Consider the following 22,580-nt stretch of genomic DNA (forward strand, 5'->3'; position numbering starts at 1 on the left):
AAAAACGACAATAGAAAAGTGTAGTAATTGTGACAGTATAGAAGGTGTCGCTGTTTTGTACCCGGTAAAACAATTGTGTGCGTAATGTCTTTTAAATTATAAATTTGTAGTGTATTATTTGTATAGTTTTTCATTTATATTTTGATCGTAGTTTATAAGTTTTTGTGAAAGCGATAATACACGAGTAGAAAGTTCTGTAACTGACACGCTATTTCAAAATGCTGCTATCAGTATCACTGTTACCACCAGTGCTAGTAAACTAAAACTTTGAAAGTGAAAAGAAAAGTAAATAACATTATTAGTTTTGTAGTCTATTGTTTAGTAAATTACATGGTGTTGTAAGTTTAAACTATAAGCAGGTCTCGTAACTAGATTTAGAATTTTTTACAGGTAAGTCATAATATTGAATTGTGCTTTCTACGTGATTCAGTTTTCACTTTAATTCTCTTTTTTCCCCCCATACAATAGCATTTAAAAATCAAGTGTTATGAGTTCACGTATGAAAAAAGAAGTTAATAAATCGTATTTCTAAGCATCATGGAGCAAAAATTAAGTTGAACTGTAAATATAATAACTGTAAAAAAAACAGTGTAATAATAAAAAATAACCTGTTACTATTAGTATTAGTACAGATAAAAGAAAAATGATTTAACTTTAAGCCAACATTTCATTATTACGACTTCAGGGGAATTTTCTTCATGAAGCCTTAATGGTGCAACATTGGCATAAAGTATTTGTTCCATTATTTGGAGAAATACTGTATGCCAATGTTGCACCATTAATACTAATACTCTAATACTGGAGTAATAGAAAAAAAACAACAACAAAAAACTCCTCTTGACTGCACTGCGAACTTTAAATTCTTAAAATAAGCTGAACTGTGTTGTATTCGATTAAAATGTTTAGAAGTTAGATCACCAAACCCTTTGAATGATTAAGATTTAAAAAGTAGTAGCAACTGAAGTTGTGGTTTTATATATAATGCTTCATATTTAGATGCAAGATTGTTTTCAAATTTAAGTACAATTGATAGCTTAAGGTCATTAATTATTGGAACAATGATTTGTTGAAGAATACTATGGAGAATAATAGATGTGTCAATTTTTGAAATGGATGTAATATAACAATTTGACTACAAGGTCAAACCTTTTAAGTTGAAGATAGCTATTTATTTCTTAAACAAACTTTCTTGTATGTGAGTTTGGACAACTAAATAGCATCTTTGTAAGTTAATTAATAAGATTATTTTAGGAAAGAGTTTTATTATCTAATCAGTTTAACATAACCTATGGACAAAAAGGTGTTTATTTATTGTGTTTCTGCCCTCTTAGATGAGGATATTGAAAATTTTTTTTTTTTTCATGATTTTATAAAAGTTTCTGATAAAATATGCTTAAAAAGAAGTTAGATTTTTATGAGATTGCTGGTAAGATTAAGAAGTATGTTCAGAATAGGCTTAGTGGTAAAAAGCATTCTATGTTGTTGGATGTTACACTGATAGGGAGAGTATAACTAATGTATTTTATTTTTTTATATATGTTAATAATAAATAGTTTCCTCGATAGTAAATATTTCAAAACTTGTTTGTGTTACTAAGATAACAAGAAGAGATGATACTGTTATGAGTGTTTTGTGCCGAAGTATCTGAATAGTTTTAATGAATGTTTTGAAATGAGGTAAGCAAATTTTATTATTGTCTAGATACAGTGATGTGCTTTGGATATAAGAATGTTAAAAAAACAAACAAACCTGCATATCATGTGAGAGGAGCATTGGAAAACAGAGAAGAACTAGATGTGATTGAAGATGAAATCTTTAAGCTTATTGAATGATTAGCTGTGGTGAAAACCAGTTGATAGAAATCCATATCTGCATGATATTTAAATGCTTGTTAAAATTAGTGTTAGAAGATTGTTGTAATCTTGTATAAGATTGTGGTGAGGTGATACAATACCATGTGTGGTTAGCTTTAGATTTTGGTTATTTTTCTTCTCTGGAGTGTGAACAAAGTAGATGGGATTTGGATCAGGTGTTTTTTAGGTAAATTTAGGTTTATTGACAGTCTTTCTGTGGGTGGTCAGTTTGATTGTTGTAGCTAAAAGTTTAGAATATTAAGGGTAGTAAGCGTAAATTTTGGAACCCACAAATCAAATCTAGCCATCTGGGAAACTAACTCTTCATTAGATCACCTTGGAAGTGTTTTGCTTCATGATTTGTGCTATTAATCTAAATTTGTGAAAACATTTGTTTCATGGGTACATGTATGTGAAGCGCTACTTCGAATTTGATTTTAATGTTTATGATTGATTTTTTTGGTGAGTGGTATATGACCGTTAAGAGCTTTCTGTCACACAGTTTCTTTTTCATGTTTCATTTATTTTTCTCAAAACTGTTTTATTCTACTAGTTTTTCTAACTTCTATTCAACTATCAAGTTCATTAAGAAGATACTGTTTATTCAGAAAACATGACTTAGTTATTGTTTCATAAAACCGTAGCCATTCTATTTGCATTCATTCAAATGTATGCCTTATTAAATAAACATTATCTTTTGTTTCTCTAGTAAGCTACACCAGAAATGTCTGAAGTTTGTGTGAAATTTGTTTCTCGTAAGGTCAGTAAAGCTAGGTGGCAGCCTATACACCGTGATAGTTTGCAGCATGAAAAACCACACATTTTTGTGTCAGGAAGCTGGGATGATGAGGTAAGGATAAACAATTGTTTGATGAGGATAGGTATGTGTAGAGAACTGTTGACTTTAACAAAAAAAAGCATAATATTATGGACAAAAAGGGACAATTTGGTCCTCAAGTCTGTTCCTGTTCACCCAACCTTAAGAAAAGTAAAGATTTAAATTTATCCTTTATATTTTAAGAAATCATTCATTCTCCCTTTAAACTCTTGTAAAGTGCTGGCCACCATTACTGCCATTGGTGACTCATTCCATAAGCTAATCACCAAGTTAGAAAAATATAACTGTTTTAAGTGGAGTCTAGTCTGTCTTCTAATTCTTAAAATTGTTTCCTCTCATCCTGTTCTTTTCAAAATACAGCACAAAGAAACTGAGGCCCCTGTCTTTTCGATTTCCTGGATAATCAAAATTTGAATAAGGTCACTTCTTATGCTCCTTTTCTCAAGAGAAGACACAAAGGCTTTGACTCTTCCGAATCCTCTCTAATAAGTAGTATCCTTTCTTAGATAAAGAGACCACAACTGCACACAGTATTCCTAGTGATTTTTATAAAGAGATAATTACCTCTTTTTAGCTTTATTACTATAAAAAGGACCTATCTGCCAGTATGCCACATTCCATTTCTTCAGTCAGTGTTAGGTGGATCCCATTTATATTAAAAACATGACCCAAATGCATTGCCTTACATTGCCATTTGCTTAACAATTGATCCAAGTCATTCTGTTGTACCTCAGAATCCTTAATAAAATTAGAAATACCCAAGTGTTTAATGTTATCAGCAAATTTTACTAATTTACTGATCCTGCCTATATCATTAATATGATTGTAAAAAAGCACTGACCCCCTGAGTAACTAGAGTCCAGTTTAGAGTACTCCATTAATAAAATATTTTTGCTTTTTCCCATCCAACCACATCACAAGCCAATTAATGTCTTTCCTTAACTCAGATTGATGTATTGTTCTTAATTCATGTTCTGTGTGGAACATTATCAAAAGATTTTTGAAAATCTAATTATATTAAATCCACACCCTTTCCATCAACCAGATGACAAGCAACATTCTCAAAAACAGTTAAGATTCCTCTTTAGTGAACCCACTTTAGTTTTTTTTAATTATATAATATTTTATTAAATGATTCTTTTATTGGTCTCCAGAATTTTTCTTACTGTAGAAGTAAGACTAACTGGTATATAATTTCCAGGGAATCTTTCATCCCTTTTTTTTTAAATAGAAGTAACATTAGCAACTCTTCAATCACCAGAACCTTACCTATTAACTTACCAAAAATCAAAGAGAGAGAGGCTCACATACCTGATCTAGACCTTGTTTTAAAACCCTGGGAAACATGTTGTCTGGTCTTGGTGCTTTATTCCTAATCTATCAGGACCTAGAACATTGATAATATTCTCTCTTGTAAAAACAGACACAAAGAAACTTACAGTTCAGTCCTGTCATATAGTTTTCAACAAAAACCTTACCATCATCATTCTTTAAGGGCCCTGTTCTCAGTTTAACATACTTTTCAAAATCCTTGCTATTAGGTTTAATGTTATCTGCTGTTTCTCATAAGTCATTATTGATTTTCTAATTTATTTTTTATCCAGATCTCTAGTTTACCTGTAGTTTTGTAAATTTTCCTCTCTCACAGTTTTAACTGTTTACGTTTATGATATTTAACCTGATTTTCTTTTTTATGTACATAGTTATCTGATTTGGTTTGATCTTCTGTGTTATTCTTTCTTCTTTTTAGGTACATGACTGTTTTGAATTAAATGCAGTTTTATTTTTTAAAATGTCCCAAATTTGTCCCACATCACCTGTTAACTCATTACCTCAATTTACTAATGAATAATCTTGTGTCATGGCTTCAAGAGTAGCTTTAATGAAAATTAGGAAGAAAAATTATTTTTATTATTGTAATTTATAGTAAGACTCAAACCTAATTATACAGTGACAAGCAAAAGTACCCGTCCCCAGTGATGAAAAAAGTTTAAGTTAATCTATCAATTTAAATTATTTCACGGACTTTAAAAAGGTTAATTGTGTTGTACTTTTGGTTTTGCTCAGAGCCAAAGTTCTGAGCTACTTATACCACCCACTGCAATATGATTTTTTCTATAAATTAAAGATTCTAATTGTTATCGCATTAGTATTGTTTTGTAACAACTTTGATTTTGTTATACAATTTCTCATTGACGTCACTGTTGTGATCAGATGACCTACATATGTATTACAGTTACCTCTAAAAACTTTCAGTTTTCTACCCTTGGATCTCTTGATTGTAATTTTTATACATTCATCCTCCTGACTACAATTTCTTGTTTTCACTCCCAACATGCTGCAGCTCATTCCTTATATGAAAAACCACTCAATCTCATTTTTTTAAAGTCTGTCACTATTAAATATTTATAACTTGGAATTATATACCAAGGTTTCTCTTTTATATTGGTTGTTCTGTATTGATTGGATTTTTACATAATGACAGTACATGTGGTGTTAATGAAAAAAATACATTACTGGTATTACTATGTGTATCAATTAATAACAATGTTGGTCATACAGTTAATTTGCTTAATGTAAGATGACAGCATATTTTTGTGTAGGACTGGCATTTCCTGTTAATTGCTCCTGTTTTTACCTCAAGGAAAGCTTTGAGGTCTTTTCATTGAATCAAAAATATTGCCCACCTCAAGACCCCCCCCCCCTCAAAAAAAAAGAAGAAAAAAAAGAAAAAGACTCGAGTTTTGAGAAATTTCAGATATAGTTTCAATGCCTCTTTCGTTTAAAATTTCAATAAACAACTATGATTTGTGGTTCATATAACCTAACTGTTTGTGTTTGTTACTTTTCTGATAGAATGGTTAGTATAAGGAGTAGTTTGCTTTGATGTGTGTTAGAAACTGGAACACTGAAGAAGCTCAAGGAGAGATTAAATGAATATTTGAAAGATAAGAAAAGGAGTTTCTATATGTAGTTTGTAATAGATTGGTTATAGAAAATAGGATCATGTGACAACCCTCTGCCAATAGAATGTGACACACCCTCCCGATGCATGTGACTCCCTTTTATTCGATTCTACTGAGTTATTACTTCTCATTTGGCAAGCACACCTACACAGGCTGCAAGTGGGAAGAATTAGACTATGGAATTATCAGCTCTCATCTGCCATGAGATTGATTGTTATATGAGTCAATCTTATTCTCCTGATGTTGCCCATATTCCTCCTGATCTTGGGATTTCTCAGGGTGTTCTGTTTTATCCATTTCCCCGGTTTCTTACAATCCTCTTCCTTTCCTGTTACATGATACCTCCTCCTCTCAGTATTTTGTTTTTCCCTCTTCTGAGGTTTACGATGAGAGTTTTTTGTCTCAGTTGTGTGAGGGTGCTGGCATACCTTGCCCTCCATGGGCTTCAGATCAGTTTGCTTTAGCCTACCATTCTTAACTGTTGGATTTGATGCCTGTGATGGGGTGTGGGACCTTGATTGTCCTGTTCATTTGTCCCACGCCCAGTTTTCCCACCTTTGGCTTACCCTATCAACTCTCCAATGGTACTTGTCCACTATTCACCTCCTTTCTGAGGTGCTCCATAGAGATCCTGAGTTTTTTTTTTTTTTTGGGGTGGTACCCTCTCCCTGATTATCTTCACATTGGCACATTTGTCTTCTTAGGCTCTTTCTTTACACACATTGTTTCTCCATTGTTGGGATCTTCTGGGGAGAGTTTGTTTACCACCTACTTATCTCCGTGACTTGTGTATGCCCCCTTTTTTCCAGTGGTCTGTTTTGGAAATATTCCTGAGACTTTGGAATCTCGTGTGGAAACATGGAGACAGTTCTTCCTGTAGAAGCTGACCACTTTTGGCAGGACAAAGCTCTTGATAGCCTTTTTCCACCATTGGATTTCGAGTGTTTGGTTTTTCATTTCCATCATGTAGTCTCTGTTCTCAATACAGAGATTCTGTGTTCTTTTTGCACATTTATAATGGCTTTCATTCACGTTACTCCATGGTCAGTTTCCACCTTATTTCATTGGGAGTCTGATTGTCTAATGTATGGAATTTCATCAGACCTTACCTTGTGCTTTGTGGTCCACCATTTGCCATACAATCTGCCAACTTTGGAAAGATAAGACGTTTTACAATTTTGTTGTTAATATTATTATCTCTAATTACTTGAATTCCATAACATATGCTTATTTACATTAATTAATACTAAGTTATGTTACGATTCATAATTAGTCTTCGTTGTTTTTCTTCTATACCATTTGATTAGGCTTAACATTATATATCCTTTATTAGTTTAACTATGTTATTTCCTTTCTTTTATATCATCATTTCTATTTCATTTCATTAACAATCTTTTCTTCACTTGGTTCGGGTGGAACCCTTGAATCGGGGTCCACACAAGATTGCTTGAAAGTGAATAACCTCACAATGTTTTTGCTTCATAAACATGCCTGGTCCAGACTGTACCACCCATGGACTGCATGGGTAAAACAGGAGTGGATAGCTGCCCATCCCTGCCATGCCTTTATTGAATAAATTAGTATGGTCCGCTTTTCAAAATAGGGTTTCATGGTCAACCATTGCACTGTCTCTGGTGATGATGCTCCCCCGGACTATCCCCCGTGTATTCACCCTCCTTTCTTCTAGTGGAGTGTGGGAGTCCTTACCACTTTCCAGTTCCAAACTGTTGGGGTGGTTGACCGTGGAGGCACCCTCCTGAATGGGTTCCACAAAAAGATGGCTATAACTATTCAGTTGAAAGTAGGGCGGTGGTGTTCTACTGATGAAGATGAGATTTGGCCCTGGATGTTGTGGCCTCCTGATACCATTTCCATAACCACTGGAGTTGAGTTGTCAAAAATGCAGTTCATCCTTTCGATTGGGAGTCCTCCTCCTTGTGCCATCTGGATGTTGGTTCCCTGTGGCATGGTGTTGGAATTAGAGTGAACCAATCAACATAGTCCTCACACGGGTTTCGGGTTGTCTGTCTTCCTCCCACGATTTCGTCCATCTGTGTTGTGGGTTACAGCGGTGGTACGCGGGATTGTTCAACTTACCAAGTGATTAGAATCATTGAGATGTATGACATCATGTATGACAACATCCTGAATACATCTAGAAATACCCAACTTTAAATCATCAGCAAACTATTAATTTGCTAATTATGTCTCTTTTAATATCATTAATACAAATAAGAAAAAAAAAGTAAAGGCCCAAGCACTGACTCATGAAGCACTCCACTACCAAGTAGCAACAGTGGCCCATTATGACTGGACTTCTTTAATAACAACCTTTTATTTTCTCTCATTCAACCACCTTACAATCCAATTAACAAGTCGGTCCTCAGCATCTACTGATGTGAATTTCTTACATATTCTTCTGTGCATTACCTTACTAAAAGTCTACACCCTTTCTCTCATTCAACCACCCTACAATCCAATTAACAAGTCGGTCCTCAGCATCTACTGATGTGAATTTCTTACATATTCTTCTGTGCATTACCTTACTAAAAGTCTACACCCTTTCTATCATTCAACCACCCTACAATCCAATTAACAAGTCGGTCCTCAGCATCAACTGATGTGAATTTCTTACATATTCTTCTGTGCATTACCTTACTAAAAGTCTACACCCTTTCTATCATTCAACCACCCTACAATCCAATTAACAAGTTGGTCCTCAGCATCAACTGATGTGAATTTCTTACATATTCTTCTGTGCATTACCTTACTAAAAGTCTACACCCTTTCTATCATTCAAATAAGTAATGTCCTTGAAAAAGTTGACGTATTAGTAATGTAATATTTCCCTTTAGTGAATCCATCTTGGCTTTCTTTTAAGATTTATTCAATAAATGATTTTGCAAAATTTATTTTATCAGAATCTTTAGAACTTTTCTCTCTCTGTGCTACAGAAGTAAGACTAATTGGCCTATAATTTCCAGGAAAACTCTTATCATCCCATTTAAAAATTGGAATAACATTAGCAAATTTCCAATGCTCAGGCACCTGCCTATTTCTACTGACATACCAAAAATGAGATAGAGAGAGAGACTCGTATACCTGATCGTTTACCTCCAAACTCTGGAGGAAACCTTGTCTGATTCTGGTGCTTTATCCAGCATCTTTTAACAGCCCAATCTCCATTTTAACATTTTGTTTACCTTTAAAATACATAAGACAATTCTTGCTTTTATTTCTAGCATTATCAGCCAGTTGTATCTGAGAAGACTAAACCAATTGATATTTCAACTATTACAACTTATATTTTCAGGACAATGCAGTTTGCATGTGGCATTGCCCAGAAACTATAATTGATGGAATGAAAATAGAAAATGAAGACCAAGTGAAGAATGTTGAAATAGAACCCCGATTATTATGTGAAATACCACATCATGGAGATGTTACTGACCTTAAAGTAAGATATGTCTTTGTATTTCTGTAATAATAATAATAATAAAAAAAAAAAATTTTTTTTTAGTTTCTTCAGTTGTCAAACATTTGAGTTCACTTAAAGTTTGTGATGTTTTTTTTTATTCATTGAATGGTGAAGCTCTAAGGTAGAATATTCAATTTATTTTTTTTAAGTGATTTAAATCAAGATGTCACTTGGTGATTTGATGAGTGATATTTACCCTAATTTTTTATGTGTTAAAACTTAGTCCTTCATCCTAGGTCCTTCTTAAGCTTTCTTAATCTAAGCTGATGTTTTCCAAAAGTCGTATATTTTGTGATTAAAGCTAAAGAAATTACCATTAAAAGCATTTATAAATATTATATATATATCAGAATGCAGCATTTGAACCAACAATACCACTAACAAGTCAAATGCTTCAGCTAATTAAGCTACTGCATCTTGAATGCTACAAGTTTCAGTTTTCACGTTGCTGGTTTTTAAGAACTGAATTTTGTATAGCTCTAATTGGTTTATAAAACTGAAAATCAATTTACCAAGTTTACGTGTTTTATCTATAGATGGCATAACTAAATTACTGCTAAGAGATCTGACAAGATAACTGAATTTTTGTATTCTTACAATGAATACAAAGGTTATAAGTTTCCTGTGTTTTTAAAGTTTATTTTTTGCCATAACTGCCAACACTAGAGAGTTAATCATCTTAACCAACAGGTTTTAAACATATTTTTCTCAACTATTTATGCACCAAAGTGGTTGTGGGTCCAGTAGTAAGTTGCTTACAAAATGCATAATAACATATGAGCCACAAAAAATGTAAATAAAATAATGTCAATATGAAATTAATCACACTAATTATTGCACTCTATATATTTTACTTAAAAAATTGGTGATTTCACCCAATTGTTTTAAGTAGTATTATGTAAAAAATAAAATGAACTTTTTCAGATCTGCATGTCTTCATAGATAGAAAAATAGGTGCACAAATGATGAAACTTATAAGCTAAGGATCACATGTCCGTAGTAGTGATAGTAGTGGGACCTGCAATGATATTTGTGAATTAATCCATGAAAATGTTTATAATCAGTTTTTCTTATTTCTTATTCATAGAAATGGCAATTGCTAAGAAAGTTTGAGTACGAAAAGTTTTCCTTTAGACACTCAAAGTGACACAATACCATCTCTTTTTTTATTTCTGATATTTTTCTTTGCAGCTTTGTCAAGAATATAAACTGTAGACAATAGTTTATAATTTGAGTAACATTATTGACATTTACCCCCTTAAAGTCGTTAAGAAAAAGTCCTTGTGTTTATAATGAAATTATTTTTACAGCATTTTAACAATGAAACTCAGCATAACCAGTGTAAGAATGATTAGATGGAGAATTTGTTTAAAGAGAATAGTCAAACTTAAAATATATTGTAATTTTGCATTTAATTTTTCAACATTGAACATATTCGTTATAGTTTCATAATATTTAGACATTCCTCATTTCAAGATGGGAGCCATGAGAATCTTATATAAATTCCTTCGTAAGGGTGTTTGGATAAGAAAAGTTAATATCAAAGATGCTCTGTAATGGGCTATTTGTGCTATGCCCACTACATATATTGAAATGTGGTTTTTAACGTTGAATCCACAGACATACTGCTGAGCCACTGGGGGGCTCTCCCTGATGGTAAAAGCAAAGGATGGATAAACTAGCTTTGTGCTTAGCTACAAACAAACAGAAACAAAACCATTAGGGAGTGATTTATCAGTTCACAACCCTCATTCTTGGTCTGGCTTCAGCACCTTATGTATTCGCATGTGTAGTCAAAGCATTTGCTGGTCTGCAACACACACTCAGTATCAATATTCATTGCTATATGTACAGTTAGGTTTATTTATATAATTATATAAATCAGTCATTTTAACCCCCAGTCTCCAGTTGCTTCACTAAAGCATGAACTTGTTATTATCAAAATTCACGTGTGTAGCCTGATTCGCCCTGTTCTATCAGAACTGTCAACATAGATGAATTTTTGCAGACCTTTCTTTGTGACCTTTCTTATTATCAAAATGGATGGAGGAACACATTGTTAAGGATAAAAATATTTATTGAAAAAAAAAAATCATTGTTAAATGTGTGTAATGTAAATAAACATTTATCTAAGGTCATTACATTCTGCCTTTAGCCTATTGTGAAAAGTTTTCCAAAAATTGTGATAGCTTTTTTTTTTTTCTCAAGGAAATTCACCCACAATTTAAAGTAATATGTAGCATTTCTGGTTTACAAATTTTAAGGTACAATACATTCAAGCATTAATGAAGCAGTTGGTGAGGAGTGGAATATAATCATTGGATTATTTAAATTAGTGGCTAGTATGCCTGAACTGTGAATCTGAGCATTTATGGTTTATGATCCCTTGCTGGAAAAACATGCTCTACACTTTAGGGCCATAGGTGTGCTATAAGAGTGATTGTCAAGTTCCACTATGATCAAACAAAAGTAGCTCAAGAGTTGATAGTGAATGTTATTAACTAACTACTTCCCCTCTAGTCTATTAGTTTAGTATCAAGGATAACTTTGCACTTGTGCATTTTTCATGAGAATTCTGATACAAACAACTGCTTACACATGATAAGTACTTTCGGTGCTTTGAACATATTTAATTATATGTTGTAAAATTCTGGATTTTATTGGTTTAGCAGGTTTTTCATTCTTTCATCCCTTGTTCTTTAACTTGAAAAATGGGGTTTGAAATTCATAAAAATTTTATGGCACATTCTTTTAATTAGAAAGGAAATATTTCAATTTACAAGAAGAGAATAGTAATAATTGAGCTCTCTGTATTTTAGTATGATAAAACAGTCAAGGGTTTGTAAAAGTATTTTATGATGTATGACCATATTTTATTTATTTTTTATTTGTAAATGCATTGTCTACCATCATCCAAGAGGTTAGTATACTGATCTTATACTTTATATGTATGGTTTATATTGGAACTAGCTGATGTACCTGTTCAACACATGGGGAAGACATAGGGTGGCCAGAACCCATTACCATGTCCTTCAGCATCAGTTTGTCTTCTTCACTTTGTTTCTTCAGGAGCTTCATTTGATTGTCTGTCGGTTTTTCCTCTGCTTCAGTTATCTTAATTTTTGCTAAGCTTTCTTAATTTTGTTGTGCCATCCATATACTTTTTGTTCCTCTTGCTAAGCAATGTTTTCATATTTTCACTGTTCCTGAACTATTTTTAGTTTATTCAGAATTTTAGTTTAGAACTTATTTCATATATGGTGTTAGAAGTGTTCAATTGAAATGAAAAGCTGAGGTGGTTTGATGTTGTAAACATGCCATCTTTTAATTCAAATGTTAACAAATATTGCAAATCCCTGATTTAATATGTAATGGTAGTGAAAGAGCTTGCTGTAAGTATGATCATTTATGAAAAAAAAAAATTAATACAAAATCCCAACTTAGTTTTGAATGCAAGACTTCTACATGAGAGTCGAGCACTGTTCACGCTGAATCACTTTGACATCCAGTGTTTAGAATTGAATGTTAAAAAATATTAATTTAAAGAACCTTGGTGTTTGTGTGTTTCTGAATGTTGAAAGAGCTTGTTCTGAACATGATCACTTATTTATCCCAACTGTACTGGTATTACAACAAAAGACTTCCATGCGAGGTTTAGGCACTCTAACCACTGAGGCAATACCAACAGACAGTGGCTTTTATATTTACATATTAGCTTTACAAATGTCATTTGTTCAGAATAAGAAAAAAGCTGATAATCCTGAGGATGACGTTGCAATGTTGAAACATCTAGAGTCGTCAACTTTTTGAAGGCCATAGATAGGCCTAAATAAAATGTTTTTAATTGTGTACCAGTTTTAATGTTGAATATTAAGTGCCAAAATACGATAATTGGGTTCTATAAGTTATAATATATTAGTACTGTAGTTAAATGTAGGATTTTTCTTTTGAAAACAAAAATATATTTTTTTGTTTGCAGTTTCTTTCAGGAGATATTTTGGCAGCAGCTTCTGCAACAGGGTCACTGACCCTCATTAAGTCTCATCGTAATCAGGTAAGAGACTTGGCTTTAGAGGTGGGAGTGTGTAAAATTATTTTATTTCAAAGAAAAATGTTGGTTGGCTGTGATGTTCAGTTATGTGTATAACTTTTAAATGATGCTAATTTTATTCTCCGATCAGCCAGGTTGAGTTTTTCTAACTTCTTCCTTTGTCAAATAAAGTGGAAACTTTATTTGGATGATATAATGCTTTATAGATATTAGTTTGATTTGTTGTAATGTTATTTTTACAATTATTTTAAACTTATAATATTCATGTAAAAAAGACTTGTAAATTTGTTATTAAAATTTTGACATTTCTTGTTATATGAATTGAAGAGATTTAGTTCTTACATAAAGTAAACTTTTATTATAAATTATTTTGATTTTGTTAAAATATATAATTTGTCATTATAACTCAAATTAATTTATCTTTCTATGATTTTGTTTTTCAAGACTTTGAAAGTGCAACATGTTTGGGAGGGTGTTCACCATTATCTAAAGAATCCAGCTCAATGCACAGGTATAGCTACAAGGAAAGACGAAATTTGTACTGTTGGTGAAGATGGGCGATTGGTTGTCTTAAACATAACTAGAAAACAGCATTCCAGAGAAATTGGTTAGTTTTTTTTAATAAATGTTTAATTTCAACACAAATATACCAAGTGAAAAACTGGTAGTTTTGTACACACACACAAAACGTAACTAGAACATGAGTTACAAAATTGGATCTGTGAAATGTTATGCTGGTGACACAGAATGCATTTTCTACTATATTTACCCTTGATTCATAAGTTATTGTGTCAAATGAACTTATTCTGTAATTACATATACAAGTATAGGCCTCGTGTTATGCTTTAATTTGCCTATCATACCCATCCATTCACCCCCACTAGTGTGTAGTTTGGAACCTCTGTTTGTTATAATTTACCAACAAATTTTAAACTTAATTCCGACTTCTTAGTGATTGGTAAAATTAAATATACATTTTGGACCACATGGACAAAGAAGATTCAGCAAAATCAAAGAATCAGTTAAGGGTATCAGAGATAAATAAAAAGTAGACTTTCAAATTTTTGATTATTCATGCCTCTTCAGGAATTTTATTTAAGTTTTTACAAGCAAACCACCCATTTTTGTTTTTTAAGGAGAAATACAAGTAAAAGTTAGCTATCTGAATTAATCACCCACATTACGGTATCTTCGATTATGCCAAACTGTCCGAGATGACACAGTTCTTAACTTACCTAAAAGAAATGAATGGCTCAATACTTTTTAATAAAGAACATTTTAATGTGATAAACTTACGACCAACCATACTATGTGAAAAATCTGAAAGTCATAAACTTTAATATTAAAAATGGAAAGTACATTATTGACGGTAGAAAATGTGTTAAAAAAATAATAAATTTCTTTTATTTAGAAACAGTTTGAAAACAACTCCTTATAAGGAATTTAGTAACACTTAACAACAGGCACATTGAATAGATCTGACTTTAAGAAGCAATATTTCAATGTCGCTAGAGATACATAGCTAAGGCATTACTTATTTCTAGAAATTTTTTAGTCATCTGTTAACATTGAAACCATCTTTTGTCTACTAGAGCTTTACTTCTTCTCTGCCTAGACACTGCAGTAAATTAATTTGATGTTATATTCTGTCATTATTTAAGATATTATGTTTATACAGTTTGAACTGATTAGTTTTTCATTGTTTGATGACAGTTTTCAGCTCTGTCTAGATTTGAATATAAAGAATGTGGTTACATATAAACCAGAACTGGCATGACTGGTGGTTAGGTCCCTTTACTTGCTCTATCTATGTATGTATGTGAGGTTTTGTTTGTCCTAAAACTGAATTATTTGTTAATATTTTATTATTTTTCTCTAACACTTTTTAAGATTAACTAACACTATAATCCAAAGATTTTGATAATGTACTTAGAATAAACAGCAGTTAGATAACTCAGTACATTTTTTATTAATTGTTTGTTGTTATTCACCATATTTTTACATAGGTATATAGATATCTCTTATTTTAAGGATGATTCTAATTTGCTTGTATTTTTTGTGATTGTGAAATAATAATTGTAAGTTTGTTGGCTAAGCAATAGCTGGTGAAAGGGTTAGGTCATTGCCAAAAACATTAAGCATAAGATCTATCTTCTTGTTTCTTTTTTTTGTTTATAATTTTCATTACTGTTTGCTTTAGTAATTATGAATTAATTCTTTGGTGGTGGTGGGGGAGATGTGGCTTAGTGGCTACCAAAATATCTGGGGTTTGAGATGTGATGCTGGGGGAGATGTGGCTTAGTGGCTACCAAAATATCTAAGGTTTGAGATGGTGGTGCTGGGGGAGATGTGGCTACCAAAATATCTGGGGTTTGAGATGGTGGTGCTGGGGGAGATGTGGCTACCAAAATATCTGGGGTTTGAGATGTGATGCTGGGGGAGATGTGGCTACCAAAATATCTGGGGTTTGAGATGGTGCTGGGGGAGATGTGGCTTAGTGGCTACCAAAATATCTGGGGTTTGAGATGGTGGTGTTGGGGGAGATGTGGCTTAGTGGCTACCAAAATATCGTGGATTTGAGATGTGATGCTGCTGAATACATACCTCATTTCCAGCTGTTGGCATGCTTTAATAGTGATGGTCAATCCTGTTATTCATTTCAAAGAGCTGGAAAAGTCCTCGTGGAGGCAGGTACTACTGGCTAACTACAAGCCAACAAGCTACTACGAGCTGCTCGCATGCGTACCTCATGGACCATTTTAATTATTTTATTACTACTACTTATTTTACCTAATCTAGTGTTAAGTAACTTAAAAAAGATCCACATTTTTACATTTAAATAATAATAAATAAAGAATAAATATGAAAAACAAGAAATAAAGTACTTACCCAATCTTCTTTTTTCTTGCTCTAGATTGTCAATGACAGAGCCTACTTTTTTATACTAATGTTAGTAACACACCAAATCATTTTAATTTAATTAAATAATGCACAAAAAAACATATACTTATAACATGCAAAAAGTAGACAATATCTCCTACTTCTGGTCATTAAATAGTTCCAAATTAAGGATGGTTATACTTGAATCATAGCGTCCTCTGACCAGACTGTTTAGTTCGTGTGCATAAGGTGTTGTTTAAGTTGAAAATTGTAGTTCATTTTTCTTTTCTTTTTTTGGTTATAAATCTTATCATTCTAAAATCCAAGTTAGTTGATAATTGTTTTTTTATCTACAAATAAATAGTTGGATTGGTACTACATGATATTGAATATGTTTTATTGTTAGAAGCTATAATTATTGTTTAGTATCTCTAGGTACTAATGACTCGTTATGTTTTTAAGAAACATTAGGTGTTGTGAAATGTTTTTTATGTGTTACACATTTGTGGTTAAATAACTATTTACTTTTTTGGATTTAGATAAAAGGTTTTGTTTTGAATCTTTTTTTCTTAGATAAAGCTGACAGCTGTAGTCTGACGTGTGTCAGCTATTTAAGCCAGCAAGAAGTCATTGTAGGGAATATCCGTGGGCATCTGAAAATGTGGGATATGAGATCCAACTCTGACAGTCCTAATCGGATTCTTTTGTTGTATGTACCATAAGTTATTACATGCCTCCACTATTTCACTGTATATATTTTAAATGTTTCTTGTCATGTTGAAATGATTCAAGTACACACAAGGCAATAGCTTGGAAGAGTTGTATGTCAGTAATATAATAAGAACAGAGGGATCTGTGTTAAAAAATGCATGATCACGTTTGTTTGTCCATTTTTTGATTCATTAATTTGTACATTGATTTTATTCTTCATAGCTTTAATTTTCAGCTTTCTTCCCTAACTGATTAAATATCATCATTGTTTAATAACATTTTTCAAAACATTAAATTTTTAGAAGCGTAGCTTGAAATACAAAAAAAATTCATTTTATTTCCTTTCAGTAATAATCAAAATTTAAAGATGTTTGGTGTGGTTTGTCAATCATATTTTTCTCGTATCTGTTCATTGCTTTAATGTCATTTTTATGTGGAAAGAGAGGTATCTTTCTTATAAGTATTAAAAAAAAATTTTAATATTGTCTCATAGTTTAATTTGTATTGTTTACATACAATTTACTTTTGCTTTGTATATACAAGAATACATATTACGTAACAGTGTGCCATCCTTCCACATCTGGAGTCAGTCCTGTATAATTTAATGCTAGAATTGAGATGTGCACACATGGTATAGTTTGAATGCTGCCCAACCACACTACACAATATTGGCTGTCCAGCAACTGGTGTGCAAGTACTTGGATGGTCATGTTCACATTCTGCCTGACCCTGCGACACAAATTTGGCTTCTTTGCCTCTTCCCTATATGGGTGAAGAGAATATCCTTGTCTTAGACAAGATGCAGTCTCCTATGTGCCCCTATGGAGCTCCTGCCATTGGGTATCACACCCCATGGGCTTTCTTTGGGTGCTTTATGAAGGGAGCTCATCTAGGTACAATTTGCAGTGGCCCCTCCACCACTTCAATGTGGGATTTTAGGTCAAGTGTGTGTGTGCAGGTGTGGTATTGTCTCGGAAATTAACATTTTCCTTTCTTCAAAGTGTATTTCCAATAGATACTCATCTCTTCACAGACTCCCACCCATCCTCTCCACTTCTGGTGCACATTGTCAAAGAATGTAGTTTCATGAGCATAAACAAATAGGGGATTATAGGCGTGTCACCTTCCTTTCAATGGAAGGCTTTTCTCACATGATGACATCATTATACAGTACTACAAATCACTTAGAATAATGTGATATTAGGTGGGAGTGGCCTCAAGGCTAGTGGCGTACAAATCTCTTTAGCAGACATGCTGAGGAAAATAACCAATATGTGTGCAGAGGTATTTATTGGAAATAGATTTCCGGGTAAGGAAAATATTAACACTAGGAATGTGGCCTTTTCACACCAGTGATGTATGTGACATTGTTTTGTGTTATTTTAATTCCATTTATTGTTAATTATTGCCAAAATCTTCTTATTTTGCTTATTTTTGAAACGGTTATCAAACAAGTCTGTTGAGAGAAACTTTTATTGTGGCATTTTTGAAGTCTTCACACAATTTTGCCTTAAATCATGACAGTCAGTCTATCTGGTCACAAAAACACAACTCCAATCTGTGTGTTTTCTTTCATTTTAATCTATAGAATACATGAGTATGGCGTTTCGTTTTACTATTCATCTTCACTGTATGAATTTTTTTATTAATTTTGCCTAATCTAATTAAGGAAAATTATCTTTTTGACACATTGGATTTTATTATTTAAAGTAAATTTCTCAGGAATATATTACAGCAGCATATTTCACTAATTTTGTATGATATATAAACTCCACTCTCACCTATGTAAAAAAAAAAAGCAGTTTTCAATCTGATATAGTTTTGTTTGTTACATAATTTATAGGTCTGGAGACCAAATTTCAATCACATGTATGAATCAGCACCCTTCACAGTTTCATGTTTTGGCTACTGGTACAGAAGATGGATCACTCTGCATTTGGGACATGAGACAAGAGAGTCGTCCAGTAACAATCCTTAATGCCCATGCATCTTCAATGATGGAGGTTCGTTTCCACCCAACCAATCCTAATCATCTTTTCACTTCCTCATTAGATGGTGCTGTTTGGCAGTGGAATGCATCAGGGTTGAAAACAGCTCCTTTAAATATTACAGGAACACCAAGAGGTTCTGGTATGTATGATTTCAAAACATTATATTAATTTAAAAATAATATGTGAGGAGCTGCACACACACACACGCACGTGTGTACTCATATAAAAAACAGTGAAACTAATTTTCTGAAGATGTATGCAGTATATATATCAGTAAGTACGGTAGTACTTAATAGTAGGGATTGTGATAAATCAAAATCGTTAATTTAAAACCACATGTAAAATGTCTGAATATTAACAATGACTATCTCACAGTATTGGATGAGCAAAAATGAAGCTTATTGTACTTATAAAGTACCTAAATCACTGTACGTATTCATGGAGTGAATCAAAATTTCACTATTTCAATGAATTTTCATCTAAGTGACTTTTCCAGACAAGCGTACAGAAAAAATGATGAACCTTATTGCTGTAATTCCTTCACAGATCTCTTCCATCTGGGGTCCCAATGATTCCTTTCTTGTATCAAAAATAACACTAGTGTAAACATATCTATTAAACAGATGATGTGCTACTTTGGACATATAAGTAGATTTTAGGGTAGGTTGGAAGAGATCCTGATCAGTAATAAAATGGAATCAGATATACCTGTACCCCACACTTGATATTGCTTATGCATAAAAATATAACTAATAAAAAGGAAACAAACAAGTATACTAACAATTTTTTTATCTTTATAAAGACAAGTAGGGATCGATATGTATGTAATCTAGCTTGTTATAGTTTTAATGCTACAAAAAGTATTGAAACAAGAAAGTTCAAACTACAAAACTGAGTGACTTATCCCTACTTTGTATCAGACTAACATAATTACAGTGATTTACCAAAGTAGGGATAACATTTCAAAAATTGTATGTAACTCAGTTTTGTAGTTTGACTTTCTTGTTTCAATACTTTTTATAGCATTAAAACTTTCTGTATTACCATAGCTAGCTAGGTTACACATATATATATATCCCTAATTGTCTTTATAAAATTAAAAATGTTTTTTATTATACTTACTTAAATTACAGCCACCGGACTTTCCTTCATTTTAAGGTTAGTTTACTTTTGGAGCCATCCCAGCAGCTAAATATTTTGAAATCTTCCCAGTTTCTGACTATCAGATATCGTGATTACAATTTTATCATATTGACAAAGCTTACTTTTATTAGTTACCAATGATTAGAGCTTTTTAACACATGCATTTTTCATGTGATCTATTACAAAATTGTTAGATATAGCTCTGGATTTCCAAAGTGTTGCTTAGGTCAATTGACCTTCTGAGCATTTTTGTGCAATGCTATTTGAAACAAGTTCTAGAAATTGTGAGAGAAAAAAACACAATAACATGTTTAAAAGTTAAAAGAAATTTAAAGCCATACTTTTTGAACAAATGATATTCTATCAAAAGGCTTGTATAGAGATATTGGTTTCAACACATCATGCATCTTCTTCAGTGTGACATTTACTTCTGAGAAGAAGTACATTTTAAATAATATAAATTCTGGAATTCCCCTGAGGTCACGGGTAGTAAGGAGATAGTTTAAAGGGACCTTTGGAGATCTTATGTATATATTTTTTTTTAGTTTTACATATTTTTTAGTGTCGTGTGTGTCCTATCACTATCATAAACAAATGACGTGAAGTATAAAATTTTGTAAAATTATTGATGTAGATGAGCCGAAATGCAAATGTTTTAAAATTGCAAAAATGAAAAAGAACTTCTTGAAAATAAATTTGGAATCTATGGTATTTGGAAGTTAATCTTATTGTAGTGAAAATGCCTCTTTCTCTACATTCATAATCAAAATGAATACACAATTTAAGTACATCAACAAAAATTTATATCCAGCAGTGTTCATCATCATCTTTCCAGATGATGAATAAGTCAAATATTCTCAGCATGAAAAATAACCATTATATATTTTAAAGGACTCTCTCCAATTTTTAAACTTTAGTAGTTCTTAGAATAAAAGTACTTAATAAACTTTTCCAATTTTTCTTGCTTTGTTTTTACTTTGAACATAACCAAATATTTGTGTGTTAACTGTGAGGCAGAGAAACCTTCCATCATAAATGCTAGCCTTAAGAGCCACTTTTAAATTTTTTAATGTGTAATGAAACATTAATAAATCCAGTTGAAAATTTTCTCTTGTTATTGGGTGTCTCTAAAAACGTATGTGATGCATAAGATATCTAGAAGAAAGAAAACATTAAACCCTTCTGTAAAGTAGAACTTAAGAAAAGTGTTATAATTATTTGTAATATCTTATCAGAAGGTGCAGTTTCTCTTGATGAAACATGCCTCGTATATTGGACAGTTTATCTGATGCTATGATCAGGTGAAAACTGCTGTTTTGAATTATAACAACTATTATCAGCCTACCTATGTCAATGAAAAATAAGCTTTATCCACTTAGTTTCAATAAATTATTAATAACAGAAAAATAAAGTTTTTCGGGTTTTAAAAATTACAAGATGTTCAATTCAAAGAGTTGATTAAAATATATTTTTTTTCATTTGTTTATGTTCATTGAATATAATTGCATATCAGTTTTATAACCCTGTAAATTTTCTCATTTCACAACCTTGGTGAAGCTGGGCAATAAACTTGATATAACTGATTGTCTATGAACATTCATTACATCACGTAGTATCAAAATAATGATTTGATTGATTAATGTCGTGAAAATAATCAAAATTAATGTTTCTGATTATTACTGTTTGCAACTATTCAAACATATACAAGTCTCGTGTGAGAATAAACGATTAGTTGAATTTAATCATTTAATGAGACAGTTGATTAATTTATTAGAAAATTCCAATAATAGCCTAGCTCTGCTATATAGTGTCATTTTATCAGTTTTGATATTTATTTTGATAACCCAAAAATATAATAAATTTATTTTTCTTTTAATTTCCCCTCTTTATGGCTATAGACAAAATTAAAATTCTGTTCTTTATTTTCTGAATCTATTTACCATAGATATCAATGTGTAATAGATTACTTTGTTGGACAGGTCTGTCAACAATTAACCAGTCAGGACTTGGAAATCCATGGCTTATATGTGATGCTTCAAAACATCGGTTGGAAATAGACTCGCTTCTTCCTCCTTTTGTGAAGGCTGTTAACAGTTTGGATGTTGAAGATACAGTTCTTGTCTGTGGTACAGACAGTGAAGCTGTCTATTTGGTTACAGGACTAAATGTTTGATTATAGTATGTATGTGAAGGCTGTTAACAGTTTGGATGTTGAAGATACAGTTCTTGTCTGTGGTACAGACAGTGAAGCTGTCTATTTGGTTACAGGACTAAATGTTTGATTATAGTATGTTTGTGAAAGCTGTTAACATAATTCGATGCTAAATAAACATTTTTGTTTTTGTAATATTAATTTGGAATGATTCTCTTATTTTGTATTGTCTTTTTTTCTTTCTGCAGTGACTTGTTAGTGTATCTTATACTATCTCATGAAAAGTGTAAGAAATGTTACATTTTATTTAAAGTAAAACATTAAAATAAAATGAAAAATTCTTCATATTTCTTTCAGTTTACATTTTATTTTCTCTTTTTTTTTTTGGAGGGGCGGGGGCTTTATTTCATCAATCATATTTATTTAGCTACTCATTTTTAATTATATAAACAGTGAACAAACCAGCTTAATTAAAACATCAATAATTATATTTTTGATAATCATAAAACTGTGTTAA

The 22,580-nt window shown here is 32.0% G+C and overlaps 1 protein-coding gene across 4 annotated transcripts; it reads left to right on the top strand.

Moving 5' to 3' along the window:
- LOC106462334 (nucleoporin Nup43-like) lies at positions 1-22,324 on the top strand. Of its 4 annotated transcripts, XM_022389564.1 has the most exons (9): positions 1-77; positions 2,563-2,703; positions 8,971-9,114; positions 13,115-13,189; positions 13,631-13,793; positions 16,640-16,775; positions 18,621-18,907; positions 21,891-21,994; positions 22,104-22,264. In XM_022389564.1, exons 2-9 carry the CDS (start codon positions 2,578-2,580, stop codon positions 22,191-22,193), a joined length of 1,125 nt encoding a protein of 374 aa, XP_022245272.1. In that variant the 5' UTR covers positions 1-77; positions 2,563-2,577; the 3' UTR covers positions 22,194-22,264. The 4 variants fall into 4 exon arrangements, with proteins under 4 accessions (XP_022245272.1, XP_013777702.1, XP_022245270.1 ...); XM_013922248.2 differs by having other exon boundaries at positions 21,891-22,324; XM_022389562.1 differs by lacking the exon at positions 1-77 and adding an exon at positions 97-285 and having other exon boundaries at positions 21,891-22,324.
- Positions 22,325-22,580: the final 256 nt, after the last annotated feature.

Source organism: Limulus polyphemus, unplaced genomic scaffold, assembly GCF_000517525.1.
Source record: "Limulus polyphemus unplaced genomic scaffold, Limulus_polyphemus-2.1.2 Scaffold1144, whole genome shotgun sequence".
In the NCBI taxonomy this organism is placed as follows: Eukaryota; Metazoa; Arthropoda; class Merostomata; order Xiphosura; family Limulidae; genus Limulus; species Limulus polyphemus.